Source organism: Lissotriton vulgaris, chromosome 3_1 (assembly GCF_964263255.1).
Source record: "Lissotriton vulgaris chromosome 3_1, aLisVul1.2, whole genome shotgun sequence".
Taxonomy (NCBI): domain Eukaryota; kingdom Metazoa; phylum Chordata; class Amphibia; order Caudata; family Salamandridae; genus Lissotriton; species Lissotriton vulgaris.
In genome coordinates, this window is record NC_141689.1 from 318,857,286 (window position 1) to 318,875,525 (window position 18,240).

The 18,240-nt window shown below is 45.0% G+C and overlaps 1 protein-coding gene across 1 annotated transcript in view; it reads right to left on the bottom strand.

The window, feature by feature from the left end:
• Nucleotides 1-7,600: 7,600 nt before the first annotated feature.
• Nucleotides 7,601-18,240, bottom strand: part of RAD1 (RAD1 checkpoint DNA exonuclease) — a 100,680-nt gene continuing 90,040 nt past the window's right edge. The window contains exon 6 of the mRNA XM_086960515.1: nt 7,601-9,844. Within this exon, the coding sequence (XP_086816641.1) occupies nt 9,661-9,844 (184 nt within the window). The 3' untranslated portion in view covers nt 7,601-9,660. The remainder of the gene's footprint in view (nt 9,845-18,240) is intronic.

An 18,240-nucleotide genomic window follows, 5' to 3' on the forward strand; every position in this document is an offset into this window, starting at 1 on the left:
GGACATCCAGGCAATGTTGCAGCTACAGGATCTTATGTAGCGGAGAAGTATGCAACAGGTCTGCGCGTATTTCCGTGCATCTGGGTTAGAACGGACAATGCACAGCCTCCGTGCTCACTGCAGAACGTTTGTTAAAGTTGGGCATTCACGAAGCTGGAGCTCAACAAAGACTCTCTCGCAGTTCATTATAAGAGCGCTTACATTCATCATTTCATGGAACTGGATCTGACACATCCATGTGCGTAAGCCTCTGAAGTGGCTTAGCGGTCAATGAGAATTTTGGATTCCACTGGAGGCAGTAGCCGACCATTCCCAGAAACATATGAACTTCCTTTTGGGTGCTTGGCGGATTCATCTGTAAAATGGCAGTAATCAAACCCTGTGACACCTTTCTGGCTCCTTTCTCAATGTGATGTCATAAGTAGAGGACCTTCCTCCTGCAAAACTGTAACTTTGTTGGCGATACCTTATGTCCAAACACTGCCAGATGATTCAGTAATGCAATGGTGTCACATATACAAGCCTCTAGAGTACCTGACACTACCAACAAGTCGACAATGTACTGTACCAGAACAGAATAATTTGGCATTACCATTGATTCTAAGTTCTTTTTCAGTGTTTGATGAAAATGGAAGGACTTTTGTTATACCCTTGTGGAACTCTGCACCATGTCGAGACGCGGTTTCCGAACCGGATAGCAAATACAAATTGACTATCCGGGTATAAAGGGATGGGAAAGAAAGCTTGACACAGATCAATGACTGACAACCACGCTTTGCATGGAATCTGAGATAGTATCACAGCTAGATTTGGCACGATTGGATAGCATGGTGTCACAATCTGATTAACCCCTTCGATGCTGATGACGAGCTCAGCTCGTCATCACCCACGGGTGGCGTGTGCTGATGACGAGCTGAGCTAGTCATGTATCGCGGTAATTTAAAAATTGCCGCACAGCGCAAAAATCACCGCAGCAGCGATGCGGTTAACATTGCGCAAAACCTGCATGATTCGATACTTTCCGTTTGGTGTCTGAATTCCCATTGTAGGTGAATTGCATGGGCTTCCCATGATCTCTCTCAAAACTCCTTGTTCAGTCAAGGACTCAATCAAAAGTGTTATACCGGCAATGGTCTCCGGACTCAATATCTTAATGATTGGTATGGAACTCTATTCCCTTTGGAGTACAATAGACAGAACAATTCAATTTGCACAACAGATCTCGACCCAAGAGTTTTACAGGGCTGGAATCACAAATTTGTGCAAATTCTCAAACAAACCAATTTGTACCTTTACAGGCTCAGTTACGGGGGTTGACATTAATCGGCTAGAAATTTCTACAAATTGGATTCTTTCTCCCGAGAGGGGTAGTTTGGGAGCTTCTGCTGTTCTCACAGTGGAATGGGTAGCACCAGTGTCGACAATAAATGAAATAGGTGTCCTATTTACTTTTCATGGACAGTGACATGAGTAATCTTTACATAATCTTCTATTTTAAAGTTTGAAATTGGTTGATTTCTCCAAAGTATTATTTTGATGCTGCCACAACAGATTTTGATTGTTTCTGTCACATCAGTCTTTGATTGTAACTGATTGTAGCTGAGTTGCTTGTCCTGTAATAGTTTTTGAAGGTTCTTCTTTAAAAATACAAAACAACTGAAATATGTATTTTAAGTGAATGTTTGGAATTTGTTGTATTTGCATGTTAGAAGGATGTAATGAACTGAGTAAACCTACATTAGTGTGCGTTATTGATGAACTGGGTATAGAAAGTATAAGTGTTTATAAAAGTATTATTAAGAAGGTTTGTTTAAATGTTGTGTGGAATGCATATTTGTTTTTAAAACTACAACAATATTTTGAAAGTACTGGAAACAGATTATTTTAACTTTTAAGGGAGTTTTAGGTCTCGCATGCGCTGCAGTGGAAAGACCTTTAGCCATCGGTCCGGTTTTGCAAGCAGAAACATGCACTTGTTGCATTACTTTGAATGTAAACGTGTGCACGTTTGGCGATTCCCTTGCATGAGCGAGCGGCGCCATGTGTTAGCAATTATCGCGCTCGCTCCCGCAAGGGAACCGCTTCCTGCTCTCGGCCACACTCCCCCCAACCCCCTACTTGCGTGAGGCACACGCTTGTTTTAACCTGTGAACATCACCCACATTGACTGCTGTTCTTATTCTTTCTTTGAACTTAAAGGTTTCTCATTCAGCCCTATACTTCATGTCCTCCAGACCTAGCTTTAAGTTCTAAGTAGCTCACTTGATCGCAAGCCTTCCACCTGTGCCCATACCACCACAGCCATTTCCTCCACTTCCTCCTCATATTCCCTGCATCTTTCCTCTTGCTCTCAGGCATAATAACCCTCATATAATTCTCCTGTTGTGTGTTATAGAGACCCTTTTCATGAAAAGAATCGGTGACCTCTGCAGTCTCATCTTTCCACGAACCATGGGTGTCTAAAAGCGGCGTCCTTCAAGAGAGCGAGCGCGAGGGAAGTGGCCAGAGTGCTGCTCTGGTGCCAGTACCCCACCCTGGAGACCCTGCCCCCTGCACTGTGGGACTCAAGTGAAATAAGGGAGAGGCCTTCTTGCCCTTCACCTGCTAGACACAAGACTATCCTCTTTTAAATCTCAGTTCCTCTGCTGCTATGTTGATATATGCCATTTTATTTTCTTCAAAAAGAGACCAGAGCAGGAGCTTTTGTAGTTGACGGTAAATTACAAACCAGTTGTGGCTGGCACATGGGCATGTGGCACGAAGCCGCACCCATCATGCTCGCCGCATCCACTCTCAAGCAGGCCGAGGTACTGGAATCTATTTATGAAACTGCCGTCAAATCCCAGCGCATAGACAAGAACGCACATAAGCCATTTCATTTCCTCACTTGCAGAGTCTGCATGTGAGAGGTGATGGCAAAGGGAAGCAACTTTAAAACATCCAAGAAAATGTAAGGACTCCAGCACAGCCTGTGGTAAAGCATGGTGGCTGCCTAGAAGGAAAGCCATTCCAGCCCCCATTTTAGAGCGTTCAATTCAATATATGTGCTGTAGCTGCGGCTTGACTGGGCAGCAGCAGAACATTTTACAGACATTTGTACTTCAGCAGTACCTTGAGGTGCTCTTTGTGTTTCTCTCTTCCTAGTCACCCATTTAACCAGCACATACAAAAAAACACAAATTGGCCATAGGAAAGGCCCATTTTGCTCACAGTCAGATGCATTTTGATTTTTCTAAAACCTCCATCTCACGAGGTACAAGTTCAGCAGTGCATCCACCAGAGGCACCACAATCTTCGTTTGGATTTCTTTGCTCTTTCTCTGGCGACAGTCTGCTGTGTCAATGTGCTACAAACTATTACAAATGTGGGCAGCAGCTCAAAGCGTGGTTGCCCAACAGATGACTAATTAGAATGATGTAATAAGTTCCTGTAAAAAGAACAGAAATATTATTATGCTGCGTGTGGTCTTGAGATCATATATTTGCAGGTCTGCTGCCTTCTTGTGGTGATTTACTGTCTTAATTGCTCCATCACATTTGGCTTTTTACATGCCCAGCCTTTCGTCACACAGCTCGCATGGAATACAAAATTGCAGTTTTTTGTTGTAGGCAGCAGTAGATGACACACACCACACCCCACACACTTCAATATATCAATATCATGTATTGATCATGTGTGACATTCCACCAAAACGCAACATTTTAGTCTCTGTCACCGGAGGAAGGTCACTTTTTACCCCTTAGATGTCAGCTGGGACTTTCACCCAGGATCTCTGGGTGCTCTCGAACATACAGATGCAGAAATTATAGATATTTGAATTGGTATAAAGCTTACAAGGCGGTTTGATTCCAGGAGTACTTTTTGAAGTAACCTTTTTATAATGTTGGTACTTATTCCAAAGCTCTGTTAAGGTGTGTGAATGCTTTGAGTTTGTTTGATTATCCTGCTGTTGTATTTCATGGTCTCGTCAGTGAAACTTTAGAACACCAAATATATAGCATTGAAAGTATTCCCTATGATGCAATTAATTATAGTGTTAGGTGTATTGCTTATTTTTATTGACTTTTTAGGCAAGCAGAAATATTAGGGCATTAAGAGAAAGAGATGGGGTTTGCCTAAACTAAGACTTATTTTAACCTCATTGCCATCTCTAAATTTGGCAAACAGCGCCACCATGTGGCAGACTGTGACAAGTGCTGGTGTTGACAGCTAGGTGCCAGTGCTCAAATTAAGCACTGCTTTCCTCAAAAGTACCGTAAATCTTCCTGAAAAGATGCACAGAGCTATGTCATGTCTTATGGCATAATGGCAGTCATTCAGCACTAGGTACAGTTCAAAATATGTGCGATATATATTGTTTACAGATGTAGTCAACAACATTGCACCCTTAACTTCTGTTTCAAACTGTACAGTTGCATGGTGCATGGCTAAACACTTACAAGGTCCCAAAGGCGATACCTATTAGCTATGCCAATGCTTGTTTTAATATTGATTGGATTTTGGATTATTGTAACTAAGTATTTTAATTAGATCGTTATTAAGGTGTTAATATAGTTATTGTTTTACAGAATTGCTTAGCTGAATAGAATTTCTAGTTAAAGTAATAAATGTGCTTGCTTTACATTTTTATTGGAGTTGTTGGTGGAGCAGGTGGGTCAAGTCATTAGTCAAGTAATTAGTCTGTTTCTTTCATAATTGCTTTTGAAGTTATTTTTGGTGTGTGTTATCTTGCTTTGTTTAGTAATGTCAATAATATCATTGTAATAAGATCTTTTTGTATAAGAAAACCATAATTTTCCATTGTTTGATTATAATATCCTTCACTGTAGTATGTTTAATTATTTCCGGTTGGTATGCTAGAGCAAGACGATATACTTATTTCTGTTCATCATCTGTTTAATATTTTAGCAGAGCATTTTATTATATTTGCATTTTTATGAACTTGATATGCTTTCTGAAATGAAAAAAAAACATGTGTTAGTACATACAATATTTGATCATATTGGTTCATGGTTTGACCACTAAAGACGACAGTTACTATCCTATAAGCTCCCGCTGGCAGCCCCAAAAAACAATGAACAAGCAGCGTCTGGGAGTGACCCATCAAATTGAGTGCCCAAGTCTCGGGGGCCTGTGGAGCACCTTGATAAGGTCCCGAGTGCTGGAGGAGCTGAGAAGCTGAAGGGAGGAGAGAGTCCCTGCCCAGTTTAAGAGATGCAGAACCCTGGCCAACAACATGCGGCCTCTCTCTGTGGAGCCAAATTACTTTAGACTGCTTGAGGGAGTGATTGCGGGTGACTCAGATGCCTCCGGAGATGGTACTGCCCACCACTGGGTTCCTTTAGAGCTGACACATTGGAAAGCAGGCTCCCTCAGAGGTCTCGGGTGACTGGGGCTTCCAGTGCGCTGGTCGGTGGCTCCCGGGAATGATGCTAGACTGACTGGTCCCTCAAGAGAATTTCAATGGAGCAACAAACGACTAATGCTGAACACATGTAAGAGGTGCTGGGAATAACCTAGCGGCACCTGCCTCTGTCTGATGAAGGAAGGGTGACACATAATGGACCAGGTATAGAAATATGAAAGAGAGGTGAAAGGGGGATGGGGATCCTCCCTTTCGGACTAAAACCCTCACACACCCAGCAAGCTAGGTGTCATGCTTCATCATATGGGTTTTGCTCCTCGTCAAACTGGCGGTGCAATGTCTGACAGGCACCCAGATGGGGATCTTTATCAGAGATCTTTTGTCCCTGCCAGTTGGTGCATGCGGGTATGAGGGCCTAGTGGGAAGGGTGTAGATGTGTGGAAGAGGTGGTGGTGATATGTAAAAAAGGTTAGGTAGTCCACAAAGTACAGTGGGGCTGGACACGAGGATATGCAGCAGTATGCAAGCGAAAAGTAAATCAAATGATGCATTTGGAATTGGCACTTTATGAGCAAATCTGTCACATAACATTAATACAGAAACATTTGCCATGGAAATGGATGAAGCCTAAACCTTCTAATGCAATTGCAGTCATCAGCATGCATTATAAAAATTAAAGTTACGAAGAGTTGGCACCTTGTGGCATTTGTTGCAGACAAAGAATCCATTTGATAGGAGAAATGGATTATTGAATGTGTATACCGCTTTCTAAAATATGACACATGTGGAACCTCCTTCAAATGCTTAATGGTGCCATTGTCTGGAGCTCTTGGATTACCTGTGCTGTGAAAATAGCTCTATATCACTGTCACGAGAACAAACTGGTGCCAAGGTGTAAATTGTATACAACACTTATCTGCGAAAGCCATCAGGATGCAAGTGCTAAGAGGCACGCATGTTATTTAAGACACTATCACCTAACAGTGATGTGGAAACGTTTCACAGCAAAGCCCAGAAGCAAGCACTTCAAACAATAGTTTGATCCTTTAAAATGCATGCTTTACCTGAAAAGCTTCCAACAGGTGTGAATTGTTTTACCTTCGAATTGTCTTTGGAATAGTAATAAAGGCCTTTATTAAATTATGTGCTTATTTTTCAGAAATATGGACAACATTGTATTTGCTTATCTGAGATGCTTTACAAAAAGCTGCTCCGAGCTTAAAGAAGAAGCTTACATTGAATTCCCTATATCCACTCTCATGCTAAATTAGTGTGAGGAACTTGGCACACTGTTCGAATATCTCAGTTAACAAAAGGAAAATCTGGGCACGGAATGTAAATTAACTCTGTTGCTAGGGTTAAGTGTTCTTGAATATAGCCTTATAGCCCGCCGTAGAGGGCTATGCTGGCTGTTAAAGGCCCTCTCTAGCGTTAAAGGCCCCGAGACGAAGGCGAGGGCCTTTAACAAGGGAGAGGGACTTTAATAGCGGTATAGCCCATCTACGACGGTCTATAAGGCTATTAGAACATTCTGCCACTAGTGGACAGAATGTTAAAAAAAAATACAAAGCCTTTTGGAAGCGTGGGGGGATTGGAATCCCCCTCAGGCTCCTTGAAGCCTTTGTTCACAGCCAGAGCTGTGAACAAAGAAACATTGGAATGTTGGAGCTCCAGGCTTATACCACCCATTATAAGCCCAGAGCACGCCATTGTTTTCAATGGAGCTCCCAACATTCCAATGTTCTAATATGAGTTTAGACTTGTTCTATATAAACTGGCGATAAAAACACATTATTACCTATGCCACCTACAGACAAAATGACTGTGCTAAATAGTGACAAAAATGTGAGCACAACTACAAAATCACTCCGAAGATTAGTTTAGATACACCCGATTGTAAATGTCCCCACATGAAAGAGCTTAATGTACCCATAACTGCCTTTCCCTGTAGACATTCACAATCGGGGAGCGAGGAGCTATGCATGCCACACTTTGTGAACGTTCCTTCTTTTTCCAACCCTGCACAATATATTAGAGATTGGCTAAGTGAGAGGAGCAAGATATTTCTTTTACATATATGGCAAAAATCCACTATGACGTTTGGCTTAAAGGCTGGGTCAGAAATTCAGTCAACACAACAAGATGATTCAAGTGTTCACTTAACTAATTTTGCCATAATCCAAATTCAGGTTACGAGATGGCCGCGTTTTTTCCTATATCATAACACAAACTCAGTTTGAAAGTATTTAACATTATTTTTTATTACAAATGTACAAAATAAATTCAATACCCTGGACCTGTACAGAGTTTGCTACAAGGCATAACGGAGTTTGCAGTCAGTCAAAAGCAATAACATGCCCATGATAGTGGCTTTGATTTTCATTTAAGTAACTGCACAGTCGCTAAGGTAAGGATATTAGAGTGTGTCTTTAAATGTTCCTTTGCAATTTCTTCATAGGCACGCCCATCATATTATAGAGATATATCAGCTGGTCAAAATCTGAATGTTTCGAAGCACTCGTTTATGGCAGTTTCCACAGAAATAGGAGTTTAAGATTTTTCAGCAGCCTTTTTCCTAATTAAATATATCATTTCAGCTGAACAAAGTTAACCTGAGAAAAGACCAAACGTACAGAATAAAATGATGCCAAAGGTGAAGGCTGTTCATATGTTTTATATTCACAAATTAAAACCTTTCGAAATGCTCCACTGTTGTCAGACTTATTTCTGAAAAAAGCACAAGTGCATTTTTGCCTTTCTTTCCTTCAAAAGTCACTTGCCCCTGCTAGTTAAGTTTGGCGAAAAACAAGAACTACTCATGCTGACTTGAATACTAATGTATGTGACTTCAAATGGCATTGGCTTTCAAGAAGTATACATTCAAACATAGAGTATTTTTTGTGCTATGGATCTGCGGGAACTATCAAATAATAGGTACCCCAAAAAGACAAATACGAAATAACAATTATTAGAACTTTGGAATGTTGGGAGCTCCATAGAAAACAATGGAGTGCTCCGGGCTTATAATGACTGGTATACGCCCGGAGCTGCAACATTCCAATGTTTCTTTGTTCACAACTGTGGCTGTGAACAAAGGCTTCAGAGAGCCTGAGGGGATTTCAATCCCCTTGCAGGCCCTAAAGCCTTTGTTCTATTTGTTAGAACATTCTGCCTTCTAGTGGCAGAATGTTCTAATAGCCCTATAGCCCTTCGTAGCTGGGCTATACCTGCTATTAAAGTCCTGCTTCCTTGTTAAAGGCCCTCGCCTTCGGCATGGGCCTTTAATAGCCGGTATAGCTGGGCTATACCAGCTATTAAAGTCCAGCTCCCTTGTTAAAGCCGGTATAGTCAGCTACGGCGGCCTTTAAGGCTATAATAAAACGATTTCATTTACAGCCAACACTCCCATGACAGAGAACCTTCCAAGCACATTCACTACTCTCTCCATAGGCTGTAACCTCTTAATTACATCACACTTGTTGCTTAAGCCATTTGAGTAGTTTGCTTGAATGTGTAAGTAAAGGAAAGTAAATGCCCATGTAGCACATACTTTTATTTACAGTATGGTGCTTATAACAACCTAGCAAATCATGGTATACAAATGTCAGGGAGGTGAAATTAGCTTGATTAGAGCACTAATGAAACACATCTCGCTGTGCACTTATATATTTACATTAGGAATCTAAACCTTTGTGTGCAAATATTTTTATAACGAAAACCTCTTTACATCTAGATTCTCCCAGCCCCTGGGCAGCAAAATGTGTTGCTTTCGTACAGTCTACACTGCCTGAGACTAACCTTTGTAGAAATTGTAAGCGACGAGCATGAAGTTCACCAGTACTGAAGAATATTCATAATGAAGTCTGAACACATCTGTAGTTAACAAATGCTGCTTTGACAGATTTTGGTTAATACACCTCTTTTAAATTTGAATCCACATTGTCCTTCCCTGTGCATATACATAGGATGCTATGACACTTGGGGCGAATTAAAAAAGAGATACACTGAAGCCTATTGACGGCTCCCTTTTATTACATTTCCAATTACTACTGTTTTAAGATTGTCAAGATCTTCAGCATATCTTTCAATGCGCCCAGTGCTCAACTGCTGACATTTTAGTAAAATAAACCATGGTTTTAAGTTCAGTTTGTCTGAAATCAAATATCAATTGTGTGAGTAGTATTTAATTAATAGTTTACAGTTACATGTTTCTGTTGTTATGCCTTTAAATTTGGTTAATACCGAGAGCATTCCTTGCAGTGCTATGGATGAAATATCTGTTCAATAATTGGTAGTTATGTCTCGGGTTCACCAACATCTTCATCGGGACAACAATAGTACTCCACAAAACAGATTTGGCCATCTTCATTTCGGATCATGTACTGTAGGGAGAGGAAACCCCGGTTATCTGTTCGAATGGAAACTTTGCACGATAAAGCCAGAGCTTTGGTTGACGGCTTCAGCAAAGAGATCTTATACCTAGTGGGAATGAAAATGAACATTACATTCAGCAGAAATAGGCGGTTCACGCAAGAAAGCTAAAAAATGAAGCAAAATTACATATCTGAAAGAAGCTGCTCAACAAATGTACTACCTCAGAATTCCAGCACTACATCTTTGAATGAAGCTGGCCTATCAGTCTATTACTTCGCACATCAATCATAACTGATTATTACTTTCGGCAGAAGAGTATGGAATGGAAAATGCAGTGAAAAAGCCCATGGGTGTAAAATTTGAGAAAAGCAAGAAGCACATTCAAATATTGCTTGATCAAAACAAGATGTGTCTCAAGAAAAGTGTTACCAATATTTCTAAACCCCAATACTTCTATGACTGCCTGTGAGAAGTTGGCCTGGTATATAATTCTCACTAGTTCTAGTGATCACTTTGTACCATGCCAAGCAACCCTTATGATGATGGTTGTAATTCAACCTTGTAGACCAGTTATCCTAGTGGTAACGTGGACAAAGCAGTCTTAGGCTAAACTCTGAAAGGCATGTGAAGCCAGCTGTTATACCATACACAACCCCCTTGAATACCAAATGAAAGGGACACCACACAGATATATATTGAAAATATATATTGATTTATTAACTATTAAAATCCCCTGGACTCTTTATGAGCACAGAAGCACAAGCGTTAAATCACAAGACAGTTTAAAATACACAAAAGTTGCACAATATGGATGAGCCCTAGGGGCCACCTAAACCATATACTAAGAAAGTGGTATAAGAGATACCAGGAGGAAAGTGAAGAGGCCTAGGGCCTTGGGAATCGCTGGAGCTATTCGAGACTGGAGTTAACTAAGTCGGGAAAGGCCCACGGGACTCGGGTGCAGTGTTCAAAGTGCACGCACTTCTCAATACAAAGTCTATGGTGCGTAAAAAGCACAAAGTTAGAAAGTTAGGAACCTTCCGAGTGACCTACGGAGCTGAAACTTAAAACACAGGCCCTTGGGATGTGTACCAGTGCAGGAGCACCGGCGGAGCTGAGTTACCTCACCCACAGGAAGCGGGTGCACAGGGTCGAAGTTGTGTCGGGTTTCGTCACGCTGGTCGATGGTGCTTGGAGCTGAAGATGCTGCAGGCGGCTCGATGAGAAGAGTTCCGGTGGATCCAAGGGTGGATCTGAAGATGTGAAGACCTGAAAGCAGAGGGGACAGTGTTCAAAGTCACTAGCCAGTGACTACCGTGGAACCAGATTGGAACCAGGCGATGTCGGGTGCAAACAGGCGTTGTCGGGTAGCTTCTTTCTGCAGCCACGTGGATACCCGGGGTCGAGGACGTCCAGGAGTCGGTCACGAGCTGTCCCACGTAGGCTTCTCGCTGTTGGCGGTGTCGGCGACCTGATCGGAGCAAACAGGCCTTGGCAAATGCAAGCCACGCAGAAGTTGAAAGATGCTGTTCACTCGGACCAGCAAGGTCAGAGCGGGTGCTCCTTTTCACAGGAGCTGGGGTAGGTCTGGAGCAACCAGACCTGCTGTTTAAATCTTCGGGTTCGTCGCCAAGATGGCCGCTGACCACGTGGCTAGTGGCCGGGATGGCGCGTCGAGTGGCACAATGCAAAAGGGCCCCACGCAGATCGTGGAGATGCTGGAGGGCTGATCTTCGGTGCAAGGGCTGCTCGGTGGTGGGGGTTCTCAATCCCCAAAGCACAACGTCGAGGATGCCTCAGAAGCTGCGCAGTCAGCTTTTCGGGTGTCTTTCAAGAGGTCCGGTCCCACGTCACTCGGTGCCTCCACGGGTCCCTTCTTCGCAGGGACTGTGGATCGGGCTCTGAGAGGTCTGGGAGTCTGGTTCTTGTCGGGCTCTGGGCTCGGTCTCCGGCGGGAGGCGGCGGCAAAGCAGACGTCGAGTTGCTGGTTGGTACCTGTGTTCACAGGGTGGTCACTCCTTGGCCACAAGGGAGATTCTCTTCAGTCTTCTGTGCAGCAGAATGTCGAAGTCCAGTCTTCTTCTTGTTTAAAGTTGATTTCGGGATGATCTGCTGTGCAATGGCACTGCTCCCCCTCTTATTCCCAATCTAGGGGGTGGATCACCTACTAGGTCCCTCCTCTGGGAGGAACCAGGAAGGGGGGTGGTTACACCCCCTTTCCTTTGTCCAGCTCCGCGCCAGGACTGGGGCTGGAAGGCCCCAGAACCGGTTTGGGCTGGCCTATGCACGGGGACACCTTGTGTGCCCCGGGCATGTCTGATTCTATTCAGCCCTGTCCTACCCAATACACAAAATCCTGTCTGGGGTGGTGCTCGCACCTCCCAAGGCAGGAAACCCTTTGTCCAGGCCACCATCTGCCGAGTTTCGGTCAGCAGCAGGAGGCCAGACTTGTGTCTGTGGTAGCAGCGTCCATTTTGTGAAGCTGAGGCTCTGTTTAACTTTAACCGGGGTTAAGGCTACACACATGTCGTGTCCCTCTAGAAGGGTGGAATGCTATCCCCGTCGCCAGAATTGGCGAGGGGATAGTATTCCAATTCGTATGACACCTTACTCGACATGTTTTGATAAAGCCAAACCAAAGATAGCATTTAACCGCGAGGATTATAATGCACTTAAGAGTATATGGTATGGCAATATCCCGGAACAGCTTAGGGAGTTGTTCCCGACAGCTGCAGACAGGCTCAGCTCATGCCAGAGCACCATCTCACATATTTCCAAGCACTCTGCCTCCAGGATTGATGAGGCCTTCCATAGGAGTGGCTGATAGGAACATATGTGTCCAGTTTAGGGTTAGGCACAGACATACTGCGCCTAAGTAAGAGGTGGTTACACCGACTTACCCCAGCTGAGTGATCAGCCAGTTGTGTCAAATATGGAGGCCAGGCCAGGGGTGGCACAATACGTGCTGCAGCCCCTGGTAGGCCTTGGATACACCTATGCCCTGGGCACCTAGGGTGCACTATTACAGGGGCTCATAAGGTGAACCAGTTCCAATTCGTAATGCACCTAGAGTGCATTGGCAGTAATTTAGAGAGAGAACAGCAGGCTGTGGGTCTGATTAGCAGGCCCACAGCCACATTAAGTCAGAAACCAGTGAAGCAAAAAGCAAAAATTTGGGGTGACCATAGGATAGCAGACCCTACTCTCCTACATAACCCCCCCCCAAACGCAGGGACATTAGACTAACCTTGACCAGTTGTGTCTTCATGTTCTAAGTGGAAGTACCTGGAGAGACCATCTGCGTTGCCATGGTCAGTCCCTGGGCGGTGCTCCACTGTAAAGTCCATCCCCTGTAGGGAAATGGACCACCTGAGTAGTTTGGGGTTTTCACCCTTCATCTGATTAAGCCATAGGAGGGGCTTATGGTCGGTCTGAATCTTGAAGTGAGTGCCAAATAAGTATGGTCTCAACTTCTTCAGGGCCCACACCACAGCAAAGGCCTCCCTCTCTATAGCTGACCAACGTTTCTCTCTGGGGGTCAGCCTTCTGCTAATGAAAGCAATGGGCTGGTCCTGGCCATCTACATTAAGCTGTGAAAGCACTGCTCCCACTCCCAACTCAGAAGCATCTGTTTGGACAATGAACTCTCTTGAGTAGTCAGGACTCTTCAGGATAGGTGCAGAGCACATGGCCTTCTTCAGGTCATCAAATGCCTTTTGACAGATTTCTGTCCACTGAACCTTTTTGGGCATCTTCTTGGATGTCAGATCATTAAGAGGAGTCACAATGGACCCATAGTTCTTAACAAACTTCCTGTAGTACCCAGTCAGGCCCAAGAAAGCTCTGACCTGAGTCTGGGTAGTTGGAGGGGACCAGTCCTTGATGGTCTGGATCTTACTCTCCAGTGGTTGAACTTTGCCTCCACCTACAAGGTGGCCCAGGTATACAACCTTGCTCTGCCCTATCTGGCACTTTGTTGCCTTGATAGTGAGGCCTGCCTTCTGCAGAGCCTCAAGCACTTCCTTCAGGTGGATCAGGTGATCCTCCCAGGTGGAGCTAAAGACAGCAATATCGTCCAGATAAGCTGCACAAAAGTCATCCAACCCAGTGAGGACTTGGTTCACCAACCTTTGGAAGGTGGCAGGTGCATTTTTCAAACCAAAGGGCATCACCACAAACTGATAATGCCGACTAGGGGTAGAAAATGCTGTCTTGGCCTTAGACTCCTCAGCTAACCTGATTTGCCAGTAGCCAGCTGTCAAGTCAAATGTGCTCAAATATTTGGCAGAAGCCAACTTGTCAATTAGCTCATCTGCCCTTGGAATAGGGTGTGCATCTGTCCTGGTGACAGCATTGAGTCCTCTGTAATCCACACAGAACCTCATCTCTCTCTTGCCATCTTTGGTGTGAGGTTTGGGGACCAGAACCACTGGGCTAGCCCAGGGGCTCTCTGAAGGCTCAATGACACCTAATTCCAGCATCTTTTGCACCTCAGTCTTTATACAGTCCCTGACGTGGTCAGGTTGCCTGTAAATTTTGCTTTTTACAGGAAGACTGTCACCAGTGTCCACCACATGTGTACACCAGTTAGTCTGACTGGGTGTCAATGAGAACATATGCCTGTATGCCTGTAGAACTTGTCTGCAGTCATGTTGCTGATGTTCAGTGAGGCTGCCACCTAAGGCCACACCATCAACTGAGCCATCCTCAGGGTTCTGAGTGAGCAGGTCTGGGAGAGGGTCACTCTCTTCCTCCTGTCCCTCATCTGTAGCCATGAGCAAGCCCATGTCTGCCCTGCTGACATATGCCTTCAATCTGTTCACATGGAGCACCCTGTGGGGGCTCCTGGGAGTTCCTAGGTCCACCAAGTAGGTAACCTCTCCCTTCTTTTCCAGAATTGTATGGGGTCCAGACCACTTGTCTTGGAGTGCTGCTGGGGCCACTGGCTCCAACACCCATACCTTCTGTCCAGGCTGAAATTCAACAAGGACAGCCTTTTGGTCATGCCAAGCTTTTTGTAATTCTTGGCTAGCCTCAAGGTTTTTAGATGCCTTTTCCATGTACTCTGCCATCCTGGAGTGGAGACCAAGTACATAGTCCACTATGTCCTGTTTAGGCTTTTTGAGAGGTAACTCCCATCCTTCCTTCACTAGACACAGGGGTCCTCTTACAGGGTGCCCAAACAACAATTCAAAGGGGCTGAAGCCAACCCCCTTTTGAGGGACCTCTCTGTAAGCGAACAAAAGACAGGGCAGAAGGATGTCCCATCTTCGCCTGAGCTTTTCAGGTAATCCTTTAATCATGCCCTTTAGGGTCTTGTTAAATCTTTCAACAAGCCCATTGCATTGTGGGTGATAAGGAGTGGTGAACTTGTAGTTGACACCACATTCCTTCCACATAGCTGTCAAATATCCAGACATGAAGTTGGTACCTCTATCTGATATTACCTCCTTAGGAAACCCCACTCTGGAGAAAACTCCAAGTAAGGCCCTGGCCACCACAGGAGCTGTTGTGGTCCTAAGGGGAATTGCCTCTGGGTACCTGGTGGCATGATCCACTACCACCAGTATGAATCTGTGCCCAGATGCTGTAGGGGGATCCATTGGACCAACAATATCAATCCCCACTCTTTCAAAGGGAACCCCCACCACAGGTAGTGGTATCAGGGGGGCCTTTGTTGTTCCACCTGCTTTACCACTGGCTTGGCAGGTTTCACAGGAGCGACAAAACTCCTTGGTGTCTTCAGACATGTGAGGCCAGTGAAAGTGAGGGACAAGCCTGTCCCAAGTCTTGTTCTGGCCTAGGTGTCCTGCTAAAGGAATATCATGGGCCAAGGTGAGTAGGAAGCCCCTAAATTGCAGAGGTATAACCAACCTCCTGGTAGCACCAGGCTTGGGGTCTCTAGCCTCTGAATAAAGGAGTCCATCGTCCCAATATACTTTATGGGCACCTTGAGCATTCCCAGCAGCCTCAGCAGCAGCCTGCTGTCTGAGGGGTTCAAGAGGAGGACAGGTTAACTGAGCCTGCCCCAAGTCTGCCCTAGAAGGTCCCCCTGTCCCCAGAAACTCAACCTGATCAGGTTCAAGTTCTTCAGGGACAGTTCCTTCAGGGGTCTCAAGATCAGTTTCCTGTGAAGCCTGATCCTCACTTGTAGGCAGTTGGGAAGGCGCAGCCTTAACCCTCCTGTTCTTCTTCTTGGGAGGTACTTGGTCCATTGTTCCAGGATCCAAGACCTGAGGTTCAGAGAGGCACTTTTTGGCCTGTGACCTGGTCACAGCAAGGACATGTGATGATATCCCTAACATCTCTGCATGAGTCCTGTACTCAACTTCTGACCATAGAGAGTTCTCCAGGTCATTGCCCAACAAACATTCTACTGGGAGATCAGCACTAACCACAACTTTCTTTAGGCCAGTTACCCCTCCCCAGGAAAAGTTAACAAGTGCCACACTATGTGTAGTAGTGACATTGCTGGCATTGGTCACCAGGTAATCATCGCCTGGCATGTATTGACCAGGGTCCACAAAATTAGGTGTCACCATGGTGACACTGGCACATGTGTCCCTGTATGCTTGAGCCACTTTGTTGTTAATCAAAGGTGTCTGTCTGTATTTGCCCAGGTTACTGGGACTTATGTCAGGGGTCAAATCTATGTCCCCTTCACAAACAAGAACAGCCTGTGTAAGAGTTCTGACTAGGTCAGAATCTCCTTCAGTTCCCAAAGTGATTCCCACTAAACCCTTGGCTTGAGGACCAGCACTGCTAACTGTACTAGTGGGTGCAGGTGCCTTAGGGGCTGCAGTGCTGGGGGCTCCACCCTTTTTACACTCACTTGTCCAGTGAGAGGTGTTCTTACAAGTTTTACACCAGGGTTTCTTCTGACCTTCTTTCTTCTTCTTCTTGGAAGTTTGGGACCCACCCTCTGTCTCAGTTTGGGGCCCTGTTGAAGACTTCTGGTCTTTAGCTTTCTGCTCCCCACCCTTCTGGTCTGTTTTCTTCTGGTCACCACCCTGGTTCTGGTTCTGGTTCTTTTGCTTAACTCTGGTTCTTACCCATTTATCTGCCCTCTTTCCCAATTCTTGGGGAGAGGTCAAATCTGAGTCAACCAAATGTTGATGCAACTGCTGGTTCTGACAATTATTTAAAATTTGTTCTCTCATCAGCAAATTATACAATCCTTCGTAGTCTGTAACCTTGCTTCCCAGCAACCATCCCTCCAGAGCCTTAGTGGCACACTCAACAAATTCAGACCAGTCCTGAGTCTGTGTCTTCTGGGTATCTCTGAACATTAACCTGTACTGTTCAGTGGTTAAGCCTAACCCATCAATCAGAGCACTCTTCAGGACCAGGTAGTTTCTAGAATCCCCATCACTAACTGTGAGGAGTCTGTCTCGGCCTCTACCTTCAAAGGAGAGCCACAAGATTGCTGCCCACTGCTCCTGAGGGATCTGCTGTACTCTGCAGGCTCTCTCCATTGCAGTAATCCATTTATGGATATCATCCCCAGCTTTGTAGGGGGGCACAATCTTACTCAGGTTTCTATTATCAAAAGACCTGTCTTTATCCTTGTGGATATTGCTGCCACCAGTGGGTTCTATTACCCCACTCTCTCTAGGCTGTCTTGCTCTAGCAAGTTTCTCCTTAGCCAGGGCAACCTCTAACTCTTGCCTCTGGATCCTAAGCTCAGCCTCTCTCATCTTGGCCTCATGTTCCCTTCTCTGAGGGCTAGTCATCTCCTTTCTGGAGTGACCATGAGAGCCTCTAGAGACATGGGAGGTATTGGATTCACCTGAGTGATGCCTCCTCCTCCTATGGCCCTGGTTAAGTCCACCTGGGGGTCTGAATGGGTTGTTACCTGATTCATTCCCAAGTTGACTTAAGTTAGCCTGGTTCAGTCTACTGACCAGCACCTGACTATCTCTGTCATCATCTGACTCACTGCTTTCTACCTCCTCCTCCTCTTCTTCTTCCTCTTCCTCTACATCTACTTGAGGAGCTCCAGTGGTGGAGGCTTCCTCATCTACTAGGATGATAGGGGCAGGGGTGTCTACAGTGTCATCCTCTGAAGGATGGCCTCCTTCAGCATTCCCTGTGGGGTTTGCTTTAGAGGTCTTTAGAGCCTCAGACTGATCCAAGAGCTCTCTTAGGTGGTCTGTAGTAGGGGAAGGCCCTGTCTTCAGACCCCTTAAGACACAAAGCTGTCTTAATTCCTTAAAAGGAAAAATAGCAAACTGGGATGGTGCCCTTGGAGGGTCACTCTCAACAGGAGTAAGTCCACTGGACCCCTCTGTTCCAGACATTGCTCTAGTGTGGGTGGATGTGTTGCAATCTACCTACACTGGTGTTTACCTACTAAACCTATCTAGTAGTTGTAGCTAGGGTGTGCTACTCCCTTTGCTCTACAACAACTAAGTTCAGTAGAACTTAAGTATACTAGTCTTGTTTTATATGTACCTAGCAGGTACCTGTGTGATCTTTCAGATGATAATCTCAAAGATTGT